The 18,873-nt window shown below is 39.7% G+C and overlaps 1 protein-coding gene across 8 annotated transcripts in view; it reads right to left on the bottom strand.

The window, feature by feature from the left end:
* dmd (dystrophin) overlaps nt 1-18,873 on the bottom strand; it is a 320,772-nt gene that overhangs the window by 74,842 nt on the left and 227,057 nt on the right. For all 8 annotated transcript variants that reach the window (XM_042405326.1, XM_042405321.1, XM_042405323.1 and 5 more), the window contains 15 exons: nt 18,628-18,798; nt 11,606-11,728; nt 10,791-10,963; nt 10,512-10,647; nt 8,017-8,192; nt 7,128-7,275; nt 6,547-6,672; nt 5,380-5,529; nt 5,150-5,248; nt 4,488-4,587; nt 3,197-3,366; nt 2,784-2,901; nt 1,542-1,753; nt 1,201-1,355; nt 135-324 (listed from right to left, as the gene is read on the bottom strand). In XM_042405326.1, the coding sequence (XP_042261260.1) occupies nt 135-324; nt 1,201-1,355; nt 1,542-1,753; nt 2,784-2,901; nt 3,197-3,366; nt 4,488-4,587; nt 5,150-5,248; nt 5,380-5,529; nt 6,547-6,672; nt 7,128-7,275; nt 8,017-8,192; nt 10,512-10,647; nt 10,791-10,963; nt 11,606-11,728; nt 18,628-18,798 (2,247 nt within the window). The remainder of the gene's footprint in view (nt 1-134; nt 325-1,200; nt 1,356-1,541; nt 1,754-2,783; nt 2,902-3,196; nt 3,367-4,487; nt 4,588-5,149; nt 5,249-5,379; nt 5,530-6,546; nt 6,673-7,127; nt 7,276-8,016; nt 8,193-10,511; nt 10,648-10,790; nt 10,964-11,605; nt 11,729-18,627; nt 18,799-18,873) is intronic.

Here is an 18,873-nt window from a genome sequence, read left to right as displayed (position 1 = left end):
AACTGATGTTGTAATAACACAAAAAAAATACCCAGGTCATTCAGTTCCATCTAAACATATATAATATATATAGAATATATAATAGATTAAGGAGGGGGTGTGTGTTTGATAGTGTGTGTGTAAATGTGTCCTACCTTCCACTGTGCCAGCAGGTTCCTGGCTGCCTCAGGCTGCTCCTGTAGTCTCTCCTTGTTGGTAGCATCTATTAACACGTTGCAAGTTGTCTCAGCCTCAGTCAGCCAGTTGAGGAACTTCTCCAGGTCGAGGTAGAACTGCTGCAGCAGCTTCAGAGCTGCTTCCAGAGCCGCCTCCCTGTCCGAAACACTGGAGAGACACAAATACATGTCACCAAGGAAAACTGACTGATGTGTGGGCAGTAAACAAACTTGTGCTGGGTTGAGGTAACAACAGAATATGTTTAGAATTTCAGGGTCAAGGTAAGTCCCACTGAGGTTGCTTCAGACAAAACAATACAAAATTAGGCAATGGATAAAATTACAAATACTAAAAGCAGATAATGACAATTAAGAGGTTTTAATGTGGTTACAAATCTCAACACATATCCAAAAAATCACAATATTCAAGAACCAGTAAAAAGGTTGCAGCGACTAGCCTTCTGCTAGCTTGAAGAGTGAAACACGACTTGTGTCTAAAATAAAAGCTAACTTCAGTCTTAGTTTCTAGATCTTAGAGAATATCCCTAGCGATACAAAACAGTATCATCTGCATAACATTGAGTATAAGTTCCATGTGCACCTAAATTGTTTCTGTAAAAAGAAAATAAAAGTGGGCCGAGGACAGCACCTTTGGGGCACTCCGATAAAGAGTAACAGTGTATTCACACGTACAGATACAAAGTAGAAGGCAGTTTCTGGACTCTCACTTATTGAGCACATAATCTACGTACTCTGCTCCGAATGGAGTTTTCTCACGTAGCTATCATAAATAGTGAACCAATAATCTCTGCAGTTTATTTACACATGTGGTTCTTCTTTTTAAAGTCCAAGTAACTCATTAAGGACAAAACAGTGGAGAATTGGTTACTCTTTCAGCACTTTGTAACACTGTTTTAAAAAGTGCTATATAAATAAAGTTTGTACAGTAAAGTACAGTAAGGCAGTTTGAACTGAGCCCATTGACTTTCACACAATGAGTCTGCCACACTTACAGTATGCATAATAAGTGTGTTTGTGTCTGTACCGCTTGTTGATGTGTGTCCAGGTGGCCACCATGTTGTCGTTAACCTGGGTGACCTTGTGTGTGTCGTCATTGGCGTACAGTGTCAGCAGTTTGTTGGCCAGGGCGTTGGTTTCATCCACTTGACCCTGCCACTGCTGCAGATCCTTCACAAAGAGCTGGAGAGGGAGAAAGAGTGAAGAAATAGACAAAAGAAGGAAACTGTCAAACTGAAACCAATTTTAAAATGACTTTTGAGCCATCCCCAGTATGAGTAATATCATATTTTCGACACACCAGAGATCTGAGAGTGCCAAGATTTGAAAAACATTCATGCAGTCAGTGAGTGTGGATGTCCAGCCCACCTTCAGCTCAGCGTTTTGTTTCTTCAGAGCATCCACCGTGTATGTGATCTCCTGCCAGGACTCCAGCCTGTCACTGGCCTGCTTGATGAGATGATCCACCCCATTCTTAGAATCCAGCCAGTTGGTGGAGTCCTGCAGCATGTTGTGGAGCTGCTTTGTTCTATCTGAGAGTTTGGTCTGAGAGTCCTCCCAGTGAGTCTGAAGCCTGTCGACTATGACAACAGAAAGAAATAAAGCCTCAAACACAGGGAAGTGTTTGAAATAAACCGAATTTAATATGCAACATCTTGCTTTGCTCACTGGCTCCTCTGAAGATGTAAATCTGTAAAAACAGCTCACAAATATATAGTTTCATTTTATAAAAAAGGCTCAGTAATCTCCTAAAACAGTTGCTCATTTCAGTTTTTAGCAAACATTTCTCAAACTGGAGGAAATAGAGCATTTGTCTGGAACTATTTTCAGTGGCGGATTAATCCACATTTAGTGCTCTTGTGAGTATTTCTGGTAGCAGGACGGTGTGTGTGTGATTAAGACAAAATAAACTACAGTGTTTGTGTTCATGATAATGAAGGAACATGTCACTGAGTGCAGCGGTGTGGCTCATTGTTGTGTTTTTAATTGTTTTTGGACAACAATTGTTGACAATAAGATTGATATAGAATGTCAGTAGACCCATTCTTTAAGGCGTTCCTGTTTAAAAGCACAAAACATCGGAGGAGATGGAAATTTATACAAACTGCTGATTAAACAGCATTTTATGCAAATCAGATGAGCTGCGAGTGGCTCAGTTACATCTGTACTCTTAATAAATACCCAGCTAGATTGAAAAATGGCAGGTTTGGTAAATGTTCCTCTGTGTGATTCATGCATGTGAACACCTGTTATGAAAGCCTGCAACTGAAGAGAATCATCTCTCTATGTTCAATTCTGCACTGCATCTGGTATATGCATATTCTGCTGCACCAAGTCTCCCTGTTAATAGACCAGGAGTCACCATGCTGCATAAATTGGCTGTGTCAAATGTAAATCATGTACAGATAAGGGACTGGTGTGTCACAATCTTGTTTCATTAGGTGAATCACTAATCAAAAGTGGATGGATTTGTCTCATTACTCGAATACACATTCATTTTCAAGAGGTTTTGGAAAATGATGGCTTTGTGTTTTAAGAGAGAGCAAAATTCTTCATATGAGATGTGCGTGTGTGTGTGTGTGTGTGTGTGTGTGTGAGAGAGAGACATACTGCGTTCAGTGATGGCGTTGCGGGTCTCCTGGTTGCTGGTTTTGTTCTTCAGGTTCTGAGCTGCTGTGACCTGTTTGTCCAGGAGGGGGCGGCGCTGTTCCAGCTCTTGCAGAGACACCTGAACACATAATCGATTTGTGATTTCATTGTTAATTAATACATTAATTAGTGCACTTTAGCTGTAAAATAAATGAATGTCAAATACATACTGCATACTTGTTTTTATGCACAGTTTTAAACTTTAATTGATATACAACTCACAGAAAATGTTGGTTGCTTACTCTAACTGTGTGCACAGACATGATATATCTATTATCCAACATTTTCCCAGCCCTACTTTCATGCGGCCCATTAAACCACAACAGTTCTCAGTGTGTGCTGTGCCATTAAACTGTGACTTTTGAGGTCGTGACCTTGAGCTGGCTGATGTTGTCGTTGATGTCGTCCAGGTCAGCCACCACCACACGCTTGTTCTGCACCATGTTATCCAGCATGGTCAGCCAATCGGTCAGCTCAGCCCAGGACTTGTTGAACTGAGCCAGTGCTGCAGATTCAGGCTGGGAACTTCCTAACAGACCTTCATCTGGGACACAAACATACACAACATTCACTTTAAACCATATCACATCAAGATAAATACACTATAAAAAGTTTCATGCTAGAGTGATAGGACACTTGTTCATTGAAAACAATGTTATGACTTTGCGTGAGTCCAAAATACTTTTGGATTTCCACAATAAGATTTTTTTGCATGTCTTCAAGCTAACCTATATCCTGTATAAACAATGTTACACAGGATATGGATATACACAGGACACCTCTTGGACCAATCAATGAGTTTATAATTAATTTCACATTAAACTAGAAGAGTGCACACATTTCAGATGCGACCAAACTTTTCTATGGATGTCAGTTTTTGAGCCATGACAAAGCCCAAAATGTGGCCCGCAACAGACTTATTTTTAGCCTAGCCGATTGCAGGAAATGCCTTTTGCTGTGGTTGTAGATTACTTGCGGCCCCTACCGGCCAGTTAAGAGGAGTGAAGAGTCAGTAGTCAATGGCGGCATAAAACGTGTTGTAAAATAGGTTTTTCAACAATTGTGAATCACTGCAACCATGAGAGGTCCTTGGGCATTCAGGCATAAATGTGCACAAAAAATATTAAGCTGATGGGTCCAGTAGCATGTGAGATTAGCTGTGGACAGATACACACACAGACACATCGACACACGGACACACGACCAAACACGTGATCTCCTCCAGGATTACACCAAAGATAATAGCAAAGATAATAAAGTTTATCTTTCATATTTTTACAATAGCTTGGGGAGCTGTAAAAGACATTAATATTGACAGTCTTGTGAAGTGATGGGAAGAGAGTCATAGTTGATTCCAGTAGATGTCCACTGTGTATTAAGTGTAAATTGACAGTAGCACTGCTTTTAGAGTTGTTGAAAAACTGGTTCTGGTCACGTATAGCCAAACAGATCACTGGGTCCTACTGTCTGATGAAGCCCTCCAAATAACACTTTATTACTTTATGGCAGTTTTCAGATTAAAGCATAGATTCACATTTTCTTCAAATCTATCTAAATACAATGCTCAAATGCCCATATGTACACTGAAACACCCTTTGGTTGCATGATTTCTTGCAGTCGTGTACCCAGAGACTGACACACCCAGTGAAGAAAAGTAAGTCTTACTGGCTTTTTTGGCCACAAGAAGAGCAGCCATCCTCTCCTTATGCTGCCGCACCAGCTCCACGATCACAGTCCAGTCTTCTCTCAGCTTGACATACTTCACCTGTCACACACACACACACACACACACACAGAAAGACAGGTTAAATGTTGACGACAATGCAGTTATCCAGTTGCACAAATGCATTCATTTTGATATAGAAAGTTTAGGTGGCGAAAGTTAAGTAGAACTTTTGGTTGTGTGTCTTTGATCTTCAAAAGATGTAATGTTTTCTGACATACACTAATGAAGTACATTATATGGATTTGATGAAATGTTTGAAGCAGAGTTGGTGGTGAGATGAAAGGAAAAAATGTTATATTTATTTTATTCCCCAGAAGAATACAGAAGGCGAGCACATATAACACTAAAAACGTCTTTTTCGTCATCACTTCTCATCATTAAAAAGTCAACGTTTCAGCAATTGAGAGAATGATTTATTTAATCTAATTCACTGTGTGTGTGTGTGTGTGTGTGTGTGTGTGTGTGTGTGTGTGTGTAGAACAACAAGTTATGAGATTTCTCCACAACATTTAGTTGACTGCATTTGCAAAGCATGTAAGACACAAGAATGATGTTGGTTGCTTTGAATAGATAAAGTAGTGACAGTTTTTGATTTCCTCACCGTGACAGTTTGGCTGGCAGAAGTTTCCTTGTACAGTTGATTGGCTCGTTCCAAAACAAACTCCACCTCTGGCTGCTTGACTTGCACTTCCTCGACGAGCTGCCACAGCACACGGAGAGAAAACACAAATGTATGATGTACTGCACGAAAGGTTTACTCTATCTTTCAAAATCAGGCAGTTTATGTGATATAAAGCAATAATTTGGTATATGTGTGTGTGTGTGTCCTACCTTGGGCGCTGGCTCCTCTGTGCTGTGCTCTAGCGTGGTTCTGGTGTCGGACGCCCAGGCTGACAGGTCGTCCAGCTGACCCTGAAGCTTCTCCAGCTCCTTCAGCAGACCCTCGATCTCCAGCTGACGCTCAGGCAGAAGCTTGGACACCTACACAAAGACAGTCTGCCTTTCAGCCTGCTACATGTTGACTGGTGAGCTTCAGAGGTGCTGGTGGGCAGAGACAAGCTAACCATTTCCTCCTACTCATAGTCTTTATGGTAAGCTAAACTAACTGACTGCTGGCAGCACCCTTATATTTAATGGACATGAGGTCTCAATCTTCACATCTAGCTCTTGTCACCAAAGCAAATAAGTGCATTTCACAAAATGTTGAACTATTCCTTTAAATAAGATTTTGAATTCAGGACTTTTACATGTAACAGAGTATTCTTTTAGTAGTAGGCTTTTTAATTTAAACCTGCACTAACTGATTTTTTGGCCACTTGGGGGCAGCAGAAACAAGCTGCAATCACCTGATGAATGTAAGTGCAATATTCACTCTCCTTTTAGCTCTGGTTTGGTCTCCACCAGCTCCTGAGTAAGATATCTGGCTCTTTAACTGCTACATGCTCCATTTTGTTCAACAGCTAGTTTCTAAGTTTCTCTGTCTAATGCTTGGTGCTGGGTAGGTAGTGTAAAGTGGGTTTATCAGAACTTTTTCACTGAAAACAGCTGCTGCAGCTGCATCTGAGGACTATGTTAATTAGAGCCTAACAATGTGCTGAAAGATGCTACAAAGCTCTGTAGAGCTGAGGGAAACTGCAGAGACAGGTTAGAATTCTCTGTGGGTTCACCACATGAGCAACTCCTTTCAGATTATACGTAGTCATTTCATTTCATTGTTAATATAAATTTTTTGACTACAGCAGCTTTAATAACATTTTGTTGGGTTTTTCTTACAGTGTGGTATTATGACTTAGTAATGGATTTCCACCACTTATTGGCTCTTTACTACACAAACAGCAGCCAAAATTGCTCATTATCTTTATCAGTAGAAAACATCATGATCTGTGTGGTATGATTTTATAGCCTGATATAGCTTTGACCTGGTGAGTGAAGACAAATGGCTGTTTACAAAACTCTGGCGTGCTGTAAGGTGTTGTATTCACAGAGGTGGCTGCTGACCTGCGCCCAGCGAGTGTTGATGATCCTGATGTCATCCTGTTTGTCAGCAGGAAGTGTTATCTGTTTGTGTCTTGAGTTCAGATCCTCCACTGCCCCTTTCTTAGCAGGGAGCTCCTCCACATGTGCCTGACACACACGCACACACACACACACACACACACACACACACACACACACACACACACACACACACACACACACACACACACACACACACAAAGAAAAGCAGTAAGTCATAGAGGCTGAATGTAATAAATCACTGCAGCAGCTCAATGTAGGACACAAGCTCTTTCAAACCAAATTATGTAAGTTCACACAAACAAATACGCATTCACACACTAACAATAGTCTTTTCAAGGTTGAATTTCAGAATGAAACATTATAGCATCTAATTTGAAACCATAATACCCTCTCAAATAAATTAACAATCCAACACACATGTCAGAATATGCTGTGTGTAATAATAAAGAAATGTATCTTATTTACACTATGACAGCAGGGAAATCAGATTACACAGATCAACACACCCACACAGAGGTGCAGTGGCTTATTCTAACTGGTGTGCTGTGTGTTGATGGTACCTGGACTTTGCCCAGAGTGTCTTTGATATGTTGTGGCTCTGCAGGCTGCAGAGGGATGGCCAGGACACCTTCCACTTTGTCCAACCAGCACAGCATCGAGCCCATGTCCTCCTGCAGCCCTGCGGTCGCTGACCGTGCCTCTGCAGACCTATGGGGGGGGTGAAAGAAAAAGAGGAAGGTGGGGTGAGATATGTTCAAGAGACAGGAATGCCCTTATGGGGGATCCTCTTGATGGCTCAGTCAGATAAGAAACACAATAGGGACGTTAAACAATGCTGAGTGGCTCACATCAGGTGGGAAAAAGTTGCTGAGGAGGCAATAAAAACTCTTATGTTACACAGCTCCAAGCTAACAAAAACACAACACTCAATTGGAAAATCAACTAAAAAATTTCTGAAAAATAACAACATGAACTCTAAAGTCACAGCGTCTGTAACATAAAGAAAATAAAACTTGACAGTGGATTATAAAAGCACGCAGTTCATAAAAGCAGCGTTTATGTTCTGATACATAAAACAGTGAACTAAAGCTATGTGAAATCGCCCCCTCATTCACTCATTCACTGCTCCCTCTATAATAGATACTCATTACTTTATTCCGTAGTGAGCAGTAAATGCAGACTTGGTTGTTAATGAGTCTCCATCATGTTGTGTACTGTACTGTGCATTACTGCAGGCAAGTTGTGATTCAATAAAGGAGGAGGTTCAAATTATAATGCTGACGGCTGAGAGCACTGGACATATATTTTTGCATGCATGTTCTCTACAGACATATTCAAACAATTATATTCCATAACAATCTACTTTCAGAGATGTTTCATGGTAACACAAACTTGTAGCAGTAGGTCTGTAAATAACCTGCGGCCACACACACACACACACACACACACCTCCTCTTGCGCTCATTGAGCTCCTTGCAGACGTTAGCCCAGCGAGTGTCAAGTAATTTGAGCTGCGTTCGGAGCTGTGAGGCATCATCTGGTGTGCTCAACTGGCTGATTTCCTCTCCTGCTGAGTTCACTCTGCCCAGCACCACTTCCTGGAGCGGCATGGCCTCCGTCAAGTCCTGCACACACACGCACACACACATACACACACACAAAGTTGTTGATTAGCTTTTACACTGTTTGGTTGTTGTGCACATGGTACACATCACTTCATGGGGTTCCATGCCTTCTGGATACACACAATTAGGTCCCCACAAGTTTAAACATTTATTTTAGGATTAAGACGTGGTCTTAGATTGAAGGTGAAAGTCGGGGTTAAACTTGGTCATGTTAGATAAACACACCTCATGGTGGAATGGATTTTATTGCCTTTGGTACACTATGTACTACACTGCACTACACTACACTAAACCCTTTAATTTGTCCTGTAATTTGAAAAGGTTAAAAACTAACCTGTTAAAAAAGACCTTCCCTTAATTAACAAAACAGAGGCTACATGACTTTCTCCTTAATTTACACATTCATTTGAGATATCTGACTAATCCCTTAATGATCTGTTTAAGTTTGGGGTTTTGGTCTACATTAGGGGTCTATTGTCAGGTGCAAATCAACAATGATTAATAATGATGATTTGGGCTAAATGAATGGTTTGTGATTTATTAAGGCTTTTTAATGGGTTTTCTGCATGGTTTAGCCAATTAGCCATTAAAAATGCCTTAATATATCATAATCTATGAATTCATCAGTTAATTACTCCTTCATAACATTATTATTAATGGACAGAATAATTATTATTGGGGAAAAATTGAGGGATTCTGTTTCATATTGGTAGAAATACATGCCAATAAAATGCAGACTATCCTGAGTGATGGAACATTATTTTTGGAAAGACATTTATCCTCTAGGGGATAGTTCAAGATTTGGGGATTATGCTTATTTGCTTTCTTGCTGAGTTTTAGATGAGAAGATTGTTACCACTCTCAGACATGAGTGTGGTATCAATCTTTTCATTTCATTTCATTGCAACTCTCAGCAAGAAAGTGAATAAGAATTTTTGTCAAAAAGTTTAGCAGCACAAACTAAATGTAATTCATCTCCATTGTATTAGTGTGGTGGCAGAAGTCAAGCATGAAAAGCTTTGAAAATAAAACCAAAACTATCTGCATGAATGGATACCACTGGGAGTAAGTGGGAAAATGACTGGGAACTGGGATAATTCTCCAGAAAATTCATGCAAGTCAATGCAAAGTCCTCACAGGTCTATTAATATCAATGCATTCAATATGTCTGCGTATGTTTGTACACTGGGGGATCAGGATTGGGTGCGGTTCATGTGGCAGCTTGTGATATTAGGTGCCAGATGGTCTCCCTTTCTCACACAAACACACTCACACACACAAACACGTTGGCACTTGAGTGGCACTTGGACGCTGCATCCCCGTCTGTGCAGGTGGACATCAAGAGCTGATCACAGCAGCCCAAAGTAGAATGGGCATGTCCGATGATGCAAACACACACACACACACACAACAATACTTCATATGCAAGGTTGAGTGCATCAGTTTAACCACAGCAACTGAACCTGTAAGTCAACCGTGAAAACAACCCTTCATAGATTTTCCCTCCCTGTGAAAATAATGCCTCATACATCTTTAATCTGAAGCTTGGTGAGGTAAAAGCCCATTGTTCTACGCTTATATTAAATTGCTTTTCATAATCCTTCAATTTCAAGTTTTGGGGTTGATGTAACATTGAAATGTCAAATTTGATGACATAATATTGTTACATAAGGCCTAAAAAAGGAAAGTGTTCTGTTTGTATCGAGGCTGACTGCGCTGTCAGACACTCACTGCTATTTCCTCTTGACAACTGCCATCTGTGTGCCAGCGTGTGTGTGTGTGCGTGTGTGTATGTGACTGACTTCAGATGGACACTAGAAACAAGCAGCTACACAGAAAGTTAATGTCATGTCAGAATATTTTTTACAGTCCTAGAGAACATCCCAAACACAACATAACATCACATCATGCTGTGTTTGGGATGTAATCTTACAATAACGCCATGTGATATGTTGTGTCTTTTTATGGAATATGTTATTCTCATGTTGGGAACCATCAGGACTCAGGACTGTAAAAAATATTCTCAAAATCATTTTTTTTTATGTTAACATGTAGCAGTTTGGGCAGGAAACAAAGAAAAAGAAATATGAAATTGCTGACAGAAGCAGTTTGGACTCATGTGCCTTGCTCAAGGGCACTTCAGCAGCGCTATCTGACACTGGAGCTGAAGTATGAGTCATCCACAACTGGAATACACTCAGCATCTTTTCTGGGTACAATCACTGTGTGCAAACCTGTATTTGTGTTTGTACAGAAATGCTTGTGTTTCTGGTTATGTGTTTCTATGAGTGTGTGTGTGTGTGTGTGTGTGCGTGTTACCCTGAGGTGCTGTCTGTGTGCTGCTGGCTCACTCTCGGCCAGTTTCAGAGTAGCCTCGGCGTCATTCAGCCACTCTTCCAGCGTCTTCTGATCCGACACGAACGTCAGCCACTTGGAGTTGCAATCCTGCCAACGCCTTGATGTGCACACACAAACACACACACAAACGTGAATGAATATGTGTGTGCAAAATCAGGCAATATACATGTAGTCTTTTGCATTTATGTAAAAATAATCTGGCTTCATTCGTCCCTCTCTCTCCCTCCCTCCCCTCCTTACTTCAGTCTGTCCTGGTACAGCTTGTTCAGTTTGTCCCAGTTGGTACTGAGCAGGGTGGCACTTTCCTGGATCCTCTGGCCCTCCAGAGGCCGAGCACCGGACACCATCTCCTCTTTGCGGGCCAACGCTCCCTCCACTGGGCCTTTCAGCTTTTCAATATTTTCTTTCACATCCTACTTGTGCGCAGGTGGAAGCGATGGTGGGGGTGGGGGAGACACAGAGGCATGAGATTCAGCAGGGTGCACTCTTAAGGAGATTTTGACGGGACATCTCAATGTGAAAACATAAATAATTATCATGCAAACTTCTTCATTCTGAGATATGAAAAGCTGCAAATGTACAATGGCTATTTAATATGGCAGCATATTGCTGTTACCATGACAAAAAATATTTCGTCAGTTTTTTATTGTAACCTCCTTTTCATGTTATAATGAGATTTTCTCACTGAATGTAGATACCAAATGATTCAGCTTTTACAAGAAACTTCACTTACACAAATCACATTTATTCATGTTATTTCATGAAACTTTCTCAATTTAATTACAAACAATTCTATCATTCAATAATAATATATTATAATAATTGATTGGACAATCATATAACATGATAAGAAAAATGTAATAAAAATTTTGATATCACAAATTAAAGTGATATGTTCTTATAACAATGTATCTTGTAAAAAATGAATCATTTAGTATATAGTAAAAACAGGAAAATAGGTCCCTGTGTAAATTACCTACAGCTTGATTGTTCATGATATTATTTCCTGAGAAAAACCATTGGCATTCAGACAGAAGCACTACAGCGGTGCTGACCTTCAGGCAGTGCTCTTGCTGAGGCAGGTTATAATATGCTGCAGGCCAGTATTCAGGAGAGTTCAGCTTGAAGTCCGTCTCTGACACTGAACGCAGCAACGCCTGCAGCTCTGATAGGTACTCCTGGACACCCACACACACCCGTACATACACACACACACACACACACACACACACACACACACACACACACACACACACACACACACACACACACACAGAGGAAGGCGTAGGCACCACATACATGTTCACACACACACAAAGTAGAGAGGTAGATCAGAATAAGACAAATACTTTGAGTCCATAAACGAATAAATAAACATCATACAGTACATGCTTGTTAATTTCTCTAACCAGACAACATATCACAGATTTCTTTAAGGAAATGAAATATCAGCAACTGATTAAGAAACCGATCTGGGACTTCAGTTATTGAATATGATGGTTAGACTTCATTGAGATTCCATACATATAAATATATTTTTAAAAATTTATGAGAAAATCTAAATCAGATGTATAGAAGACATGCATTTTCTATGAACATACAAATGATTTTTTGGAGAGTAAACTATATAATTTACTTATTGTGGATGAATTTTACATGAGGAAATCTAAAGCCCCAGATTGTTTCCAGGCTGTCTAAGCAGGGAAAGATCAGATGTGGTTAATTCCCCATCAAACACATTATTAATCTATTGTATACCATGGTCACATTCAAGGCTCATGTCAGCTGGCTTTTAGTCTATTCAAGCCCAGAGACAGTCTTTGAACATGAGTAAACTCTTGAGATGAATTGTATATTTCCTCTGACCATGATACACAATACTGTAACCCGTGAAATCAATGTCTCTACCACTGAAGTCTCTCTCCACAGTGCAGAGATACTGGGATATTAACACTCTGGTCTGTTCATTTCACCTCATTGTTATGCTCATGTCGCCTGGGCAATTGCTTCTCCTGTTAAATGACACTTTTTAATTAACCCAAAATAAAACACACACATTAGCATTATTAGCAGCCTTACATAAAGTCAATGATTGATGCTGACCTTAACTTAACCAGTCAGCTGTGGGTTTGTCTGGTGTGACAGTAATAACGTCTGCAGAGCAGGGGTGGGATGGAGTGCACAAGCTGATTCACTCGCTAACTGATGGACTGATTATCCTGAATGTAATTGTTCAGTCTGGTGGCTCCTTGTGTTGGTTTTACAGGAAAGGAATGTAAATTTGCCACGTCTGATTCATTAAATGGGTACTCGGGTGATTTAGTATGGCACTTCCATAAAGTTGGGGGACTCACAAGAGGCAGATTTAAATAAAGAATGGTCAAAGTCCTCACTTTTAATCTCCAGAATGGCTCAGGCGCCAAATGCAACTTGATAGTATATTTCGCAAGACCCTCAGTCTTTCTACAAGTCATTGTGACTGGTAAAATTGATTGTGAGGTGTACAATTCAAGATAGTTTCCTCCAACATCTGTCACTTGTCTTTTGAAGTGAAATGTAGGCCAGAGTTTTAATGTCCAAGTTTGTCTGCCTACTCCTGCTGACTAGAGAGCTCTGTCATACTGGGTTTCAACGGGGTAGAGAACTTATAATTTGTAATCATTAGAAATATACAAATACGTACATACTCTCGGAAGGCAACTTTGTCTCCCTCTCTAATTTCAATGGGTAAAATAAATCGTACCACATAACCGCAATGTCCCTGGTTTGATTCCAGCCAGGGGCCTTTGTTGCATGTCATACCCATCTCTTTTTCCCCAGGCAAAATAAGCCAAAAAAAAAAAACCTCAAAAAAATGAAAGAGAGAATGAACTGACACTCTCAACTTTTAAGTCAACATAGATGAAAAGTCTTTTAAGTGTTCAGTAAAAATGGAAATTTGAGCATCTACAGTCCCATAGAAACTGGGGTGAAAGTATTGGCTCACATTTTTTTTGGGTGGGGAGGGGAGGGGGGGTGTGCCTTTATTACAGTGGAGAGATGACAGGAATTGAAGGGAGAGAGTGAAGGGAGGTGACATGCAACAAAGGTCTGCAGCTGGATTTGAACTGTGGACGTTGCGGTTATATGGCATGCATCTTAACCAGTAGGCTCACATTTTTTAAGCTCTTTGTCTTTTCCGTTTGTCTTAAAACTACACTCACATGCTCATATGTACATTGAAAGAGTTACTGATTGCTGTAATCATTCTCTGTGTCCATACTGGCTGTGAAAAGATCCCTTCTTAGTGCAATTTTAATATAAAAGTTCTCATTCTGACAAAAAATGCATACTAAAGTTTAGCTGAAGCTAATATGAGGTTTCAGCAGTCTGAGTTAGACAAATCAGATGGCTATCTTTTAGTGGTGGAATATAACTAAATACATTTACTCAAGTGCTGTACTTAAGTACAGTTTGGAGGTAACTGTACTTTACTTGAGTATTTCTATTTTCTGCTACTTTATACTTTCACTATTTCAATGGCCCAAAGTTGGAAGTACAGGATAAAGGTACATTGAATTTCCCTTAATTTCTGGGGACTTATGTTGTGTTTACTTTATTTTACTTTTGTGATAAAACCATTGAAACTGACATGCTAACATGTAGTGTAGTAGTACAGTATAGAGTAGATACTGTAAGAGTCATATTGTTAGTAAACTGACGCAGTAATGTGAGTTACACGGCAGCGTAAGTTTGCTAACATTAGCCACCATAGGCTAATGGTCCCATGGACTGTATATAAAGATGGATGTCATGACAGCTCCCCAAAAGTGAAGCCAAAACATCTTGATCGCCCCCTGGTGGCTGGCTACAGTATAGCAGTATAGGTCATAAGTCCCGCCCCCTCCATGTTAGTGGATGGGACATGAGCCAAACTAAAAAATCAAAGTACGTGTCAAAGAAATTTTTCCCAAAGATGTTTTCTGTCATTTTTGGTAGTGTCCAAGTGCTCATTTTTGTGATAAGTTTTTTTTAAAATTAGTTATTTAACAATATAAAAGGGGGGGTGTGACGCCACTCTTGGTGGGATGGCAGAGGGGGCGTGTCCCGCAGGCCGTCATCCCACTGCCCAACTCTCCTGCGCAGGCTCTGGCTCCAAATGACATCACACAAGCAAGACGGCAGCTCCCAGAAAGGAGATATTTTAGCTTCACTTTTGCATAGCGGCAGGAAGTGTAGACCATGGAATGGACTATGACTATATAACTTTTGAAAGAAATCATGTAAATACAGACTACATGTCCATATTTACATACAGTCAACGGTCATTCCAGACCAAGTGACTTCTCTCAAAAGTTATATAGTCCCACTTTATGTCAAGGATCTGATGATTTCTTCAACCATTGGGATCTCCCAAAGTTACAGTATTTTAAGTACCAAACTCCCTCTTTTTAGAAAGCATTTTTGATCAGAACGAGGACTGTTATATTAAAACTACACAAAGAAGGGATCTCTTCCCAGCCAGCATGGACAGCTCAGTAAGACAAATGTGAACCTATTGTTTAAGTTATGGTTCAACTTAGGGAAAGACTGTGTTCATTGGTTAATTCTTAACACAGCCAGGGTTGCATAGGGATGAATGTTTAGACTGAGTGATTGATTGTAGGACTTGTAAGTCACTCACATAGCCCAGTGTGACAGTCTCACAAATTATTATCTCTTATTTATTGACTCATGTTCACAGTAAAGGCCCAAAATAATAACTGCTCCTAGTCTCCACACACACATATACACCCACCTCCTCACACATTTAATTTTTCATTTGGAGTCTTTTTGACATTGTGTGCATAAGTATGTGATTTTAGTGTAACCACTGCAGTATGTATTACTGAGCAGTGACATGAACAGAGTAGATAGATGATGAGAGGGAGAGGCTTCAAGTGACATGTTGTTTGTCTCATACAAGGCATCCTTGAATTAAATATAGCAGTTATTATTGTATGGAAATAAGATTTAGTTCCCAGGTCAGTGGGTCAGTAATGACTTTGAGTCTCACTTTCAACATGATTCAAGTTTGGCCCCGAACAGTTATTCTAGTCTTTGTCTAGAATCTGACAGTAAACACAGATTTCTTTTCAGCAACTTAAAACTGAATCTGTGTAGGCGTGCAGTTCTCCTATCATCACTCTTTCAGATACAAAGATTTGTTGGGTTTTTTTTTAGAGATCCAAGGCTTGATTTTGTGTCCTCGGTGACTGCAGACCAAAAAGGCTTAAGCCAGCAAAGAATAGGAAACTGAAAATAACTTGTTTCTCCCTCTCTCATGATCTCATCTACTTTCATCTTAGTCGACTTGGACTGAATATACATCTATACTGTATGTATCATAACCATTGCATGAGGATAGGCAGCAGCATCTTAATATACCGTCTTAATATGTTGGATGTCCAGTATTCTGCAATGATTCACTGCTGCTCAGGCACTGAGAGGAGATGAGAAATGACTAAGGGCTCTATTGATGTGCAGAGTGGAGTACATCTCTGCACCAGTAAAGTGGCATTTTCCTGATGTGTACTGAGGTTATTTCCTAGTCTTTCCTTAGATATTTTGCTGTAATCTTGGTGCCAAGAATGACTGTGTTTTGCACTATTTGACACATTTTCATGTAAAACTTGAACATCTTACCAAATAATAAATAACTGAAGAAATGAAAACAAATACAAAATGCTAAACACTGCACTGCATTTCTAACTTTTTTCCATTAATGGCAGTATAGTGGTAAAACATGGTGACTGCTGGATATTCAACATGATAAGAAATGTGAATTCAACTTGAAACAGACATTATCTTCTTTTAGTACTGTAAGTTACCCTGGACAATAATACGTTTTCTTATAATGACAGGGAAAGCCCTTTCAAGGAAATGAAAGTAGCAAATCACTACAGTCTATCATCCCTGCCTATAATGTATGAATTACTGCAGATTCACTGTGATTGTCATTGCAACCCTTGATTCACAGAAATAGAGCCCTACATGTTTAAATGACAGGGAACCTCTGTTTGATATTCAAGTTTAACCACTTGTCAAAATCCACATCAATGTTTATCAGTGAGTCAGCTTCTCTTCCTTGTGATCTAATAGATTTCATATCAAATTTCTCTGTTATAGCAATGTAACAACATTAGCACATTATACAGAGGTTGTCACTCTAATATATAATATATAATCTCATAACAAACGGTAACATCTTTGTAACTTGCTTTAACATGTGAACTCCATATGTAAGTTTCGGTGGTGTACCCCAAAGTTTAACCAGGTTTGTGATCCACACCAGCCTGGAGAATATTGGAAATGAAGTACACACCTCTGTCTTAACAATCACTGCTCAAGAGTTCTTGAGAAATGCACTGAAGTGCCTTAACAGCTTGTGTGGAGCAGTTTGGTGGCCTGGGCAGCTCCCAGATTCACTGTACAACACTGAAGCAGAGCATCGCGGTGTGTTCATTCGCTGGTTTCTTGGTAAATAAAGGTGAAAATGACACTAATTATGTGCTAATGATTCCTCCCAGAATGCCTGGAGAGATGCATTACTGGACTCCCAACAAGTCTGAAATCTGACAGTTCAGATGTATATTTTGTCCAAGTTCAACAGACCCAGTTGATACGATGTGGTGTAAGTGCATGTGGTTGGTTCATGTGATTGGATGACAGGATACATACATCTTCAGTGATTGGCAGATCAGGGAACTGTGGGGGTGTAATGTGATTTGGTTGGCGGGGGAGACAGAGCCAGACAGAGCAACCAATGAGATTCAAACATGTGAGGGTGCTTCACATGTACACATAAGACATGTAAATGAAAATGCAGCAAAGAAAAACAAAAAAAGCAACTCTGATTTTTTTTACTTTCCAGGGATCAATCTGATACTGATGTAGATTTAAAGTAAGTTTTAAAAACTAAACTAAGATTAGGTAAGGGGATAACAGTATTGAAAATATTTAAACACTCTGGACATTAGGAGATAAGAGGCATGAAATTTATATAGTGTAGTTTCCATAATATTCATTGTTACTAGAATAAATTAAATTAGGTAATTTAAATTGAAACAGTTCTGTTTATCTGGGATTATAATTAGGGCTTCATATTTTCTTTAAGGAAAATACAATATTTTACAACAATATTCTATATTTTTCGTATTGCATTTTTCTTCGACAAAGTATTATGTGTATCAAAGCCTGATATACTTATTCCTGTGTTTCATAGAGCTCCATTTTTGCCCAAAAACTATTAAAAACATGTCAGTGCGTCACACTGTTACACTGGGTGACATTTTCCTTCATCACTATGAACACACACACGTAGTTTATTCTGACTCAATCCCGAACACACCTTCCTGCTGCCGGAAATACTCACTAGAACACCAAATATAGATTAATCTGCCGCTTAAAATAGCCCTCAACAAATGCACTGCTTTCTACTTTTTGAGTAATGTTTGCTAATAACGACAGTGACCAGCTGTTTTAGGATATTACTGAGCCTTCTTTAAAAATGAAACTATATTTGTGAGCTGTTTCTAAAGATTTACGTCTTAGAGTCACAAGGAAGGACAGGGAAGTCAGACGGTGTTGAGAGATGGACTAACACACTGTTGGTTTTGGTCTTTTCATGGGATTTGTTGACAATAAGAAAAATATTGAATAACTCTAGCCTTTTATCCTTTAAATAAGATTGTATTACTACTAAGAACAGTGAAATGAATTCCCTACACTGGGACATGAAGAATAGTTTGATATTTGGAAACTACAATTATCTGCTTTCTTGTGGAAGTACAGATGAGAATATATATTGGTTTACCACTCTCATGTCTGTATACTAATTACTGTGCTACCTAGCATCATGGGTTCATTTTGATTATTATTTTTAGAAGCTTTTCAAGGTTGTATTTGAGTTAGTGAAAGCAATTGTTATACCAACTTAGATACACTCACACACTGTCTTGGATAGTAGTATTCTGTAGAAGTATTAGTATTATGTCTAGTTAGTATAGTATTCTCTGTTAGTACTGTAAATATAGAAGTCGTGCCTACTGAAACTCACACATTGTCTTTTGAAGGGAATGAACTTGCCCTCCACCTCAACCCAGCGTGTGTTGAGCTGGAGTTGGCGGGGCTCCACTAGATTGGCGGCTCCAGCTTCTGAGAGCTGATTGGCTAAGCCCTGCACCTCCTTAAGCTCCTCCTTCTTCTTGTCGAACTCTGAGCCAATTTCCTATTGGACGAAATCAACCAGGACGTCATTTTCTATTGTCTGAGTCCGAGTGGAAGCACAGAGATGCATGTGGAT

Source organism: Thunnus maccoyii, chromosome 24, assembly GCF_910596095.1.
Source record: "Thunnus maccoyii chromosome 24, fThuMac1.1, whole genome shotgun sequence".
Taxonomy (NCBI): Eukaryota; Metazoa; Chordata; class Actinopteri; order Scombriformes; family Scombridae; genus Thunnus; species Thunnus maccoyii.
This window is presented reverse-complemented; position numbering and strand designations above follow the sequence as displayed.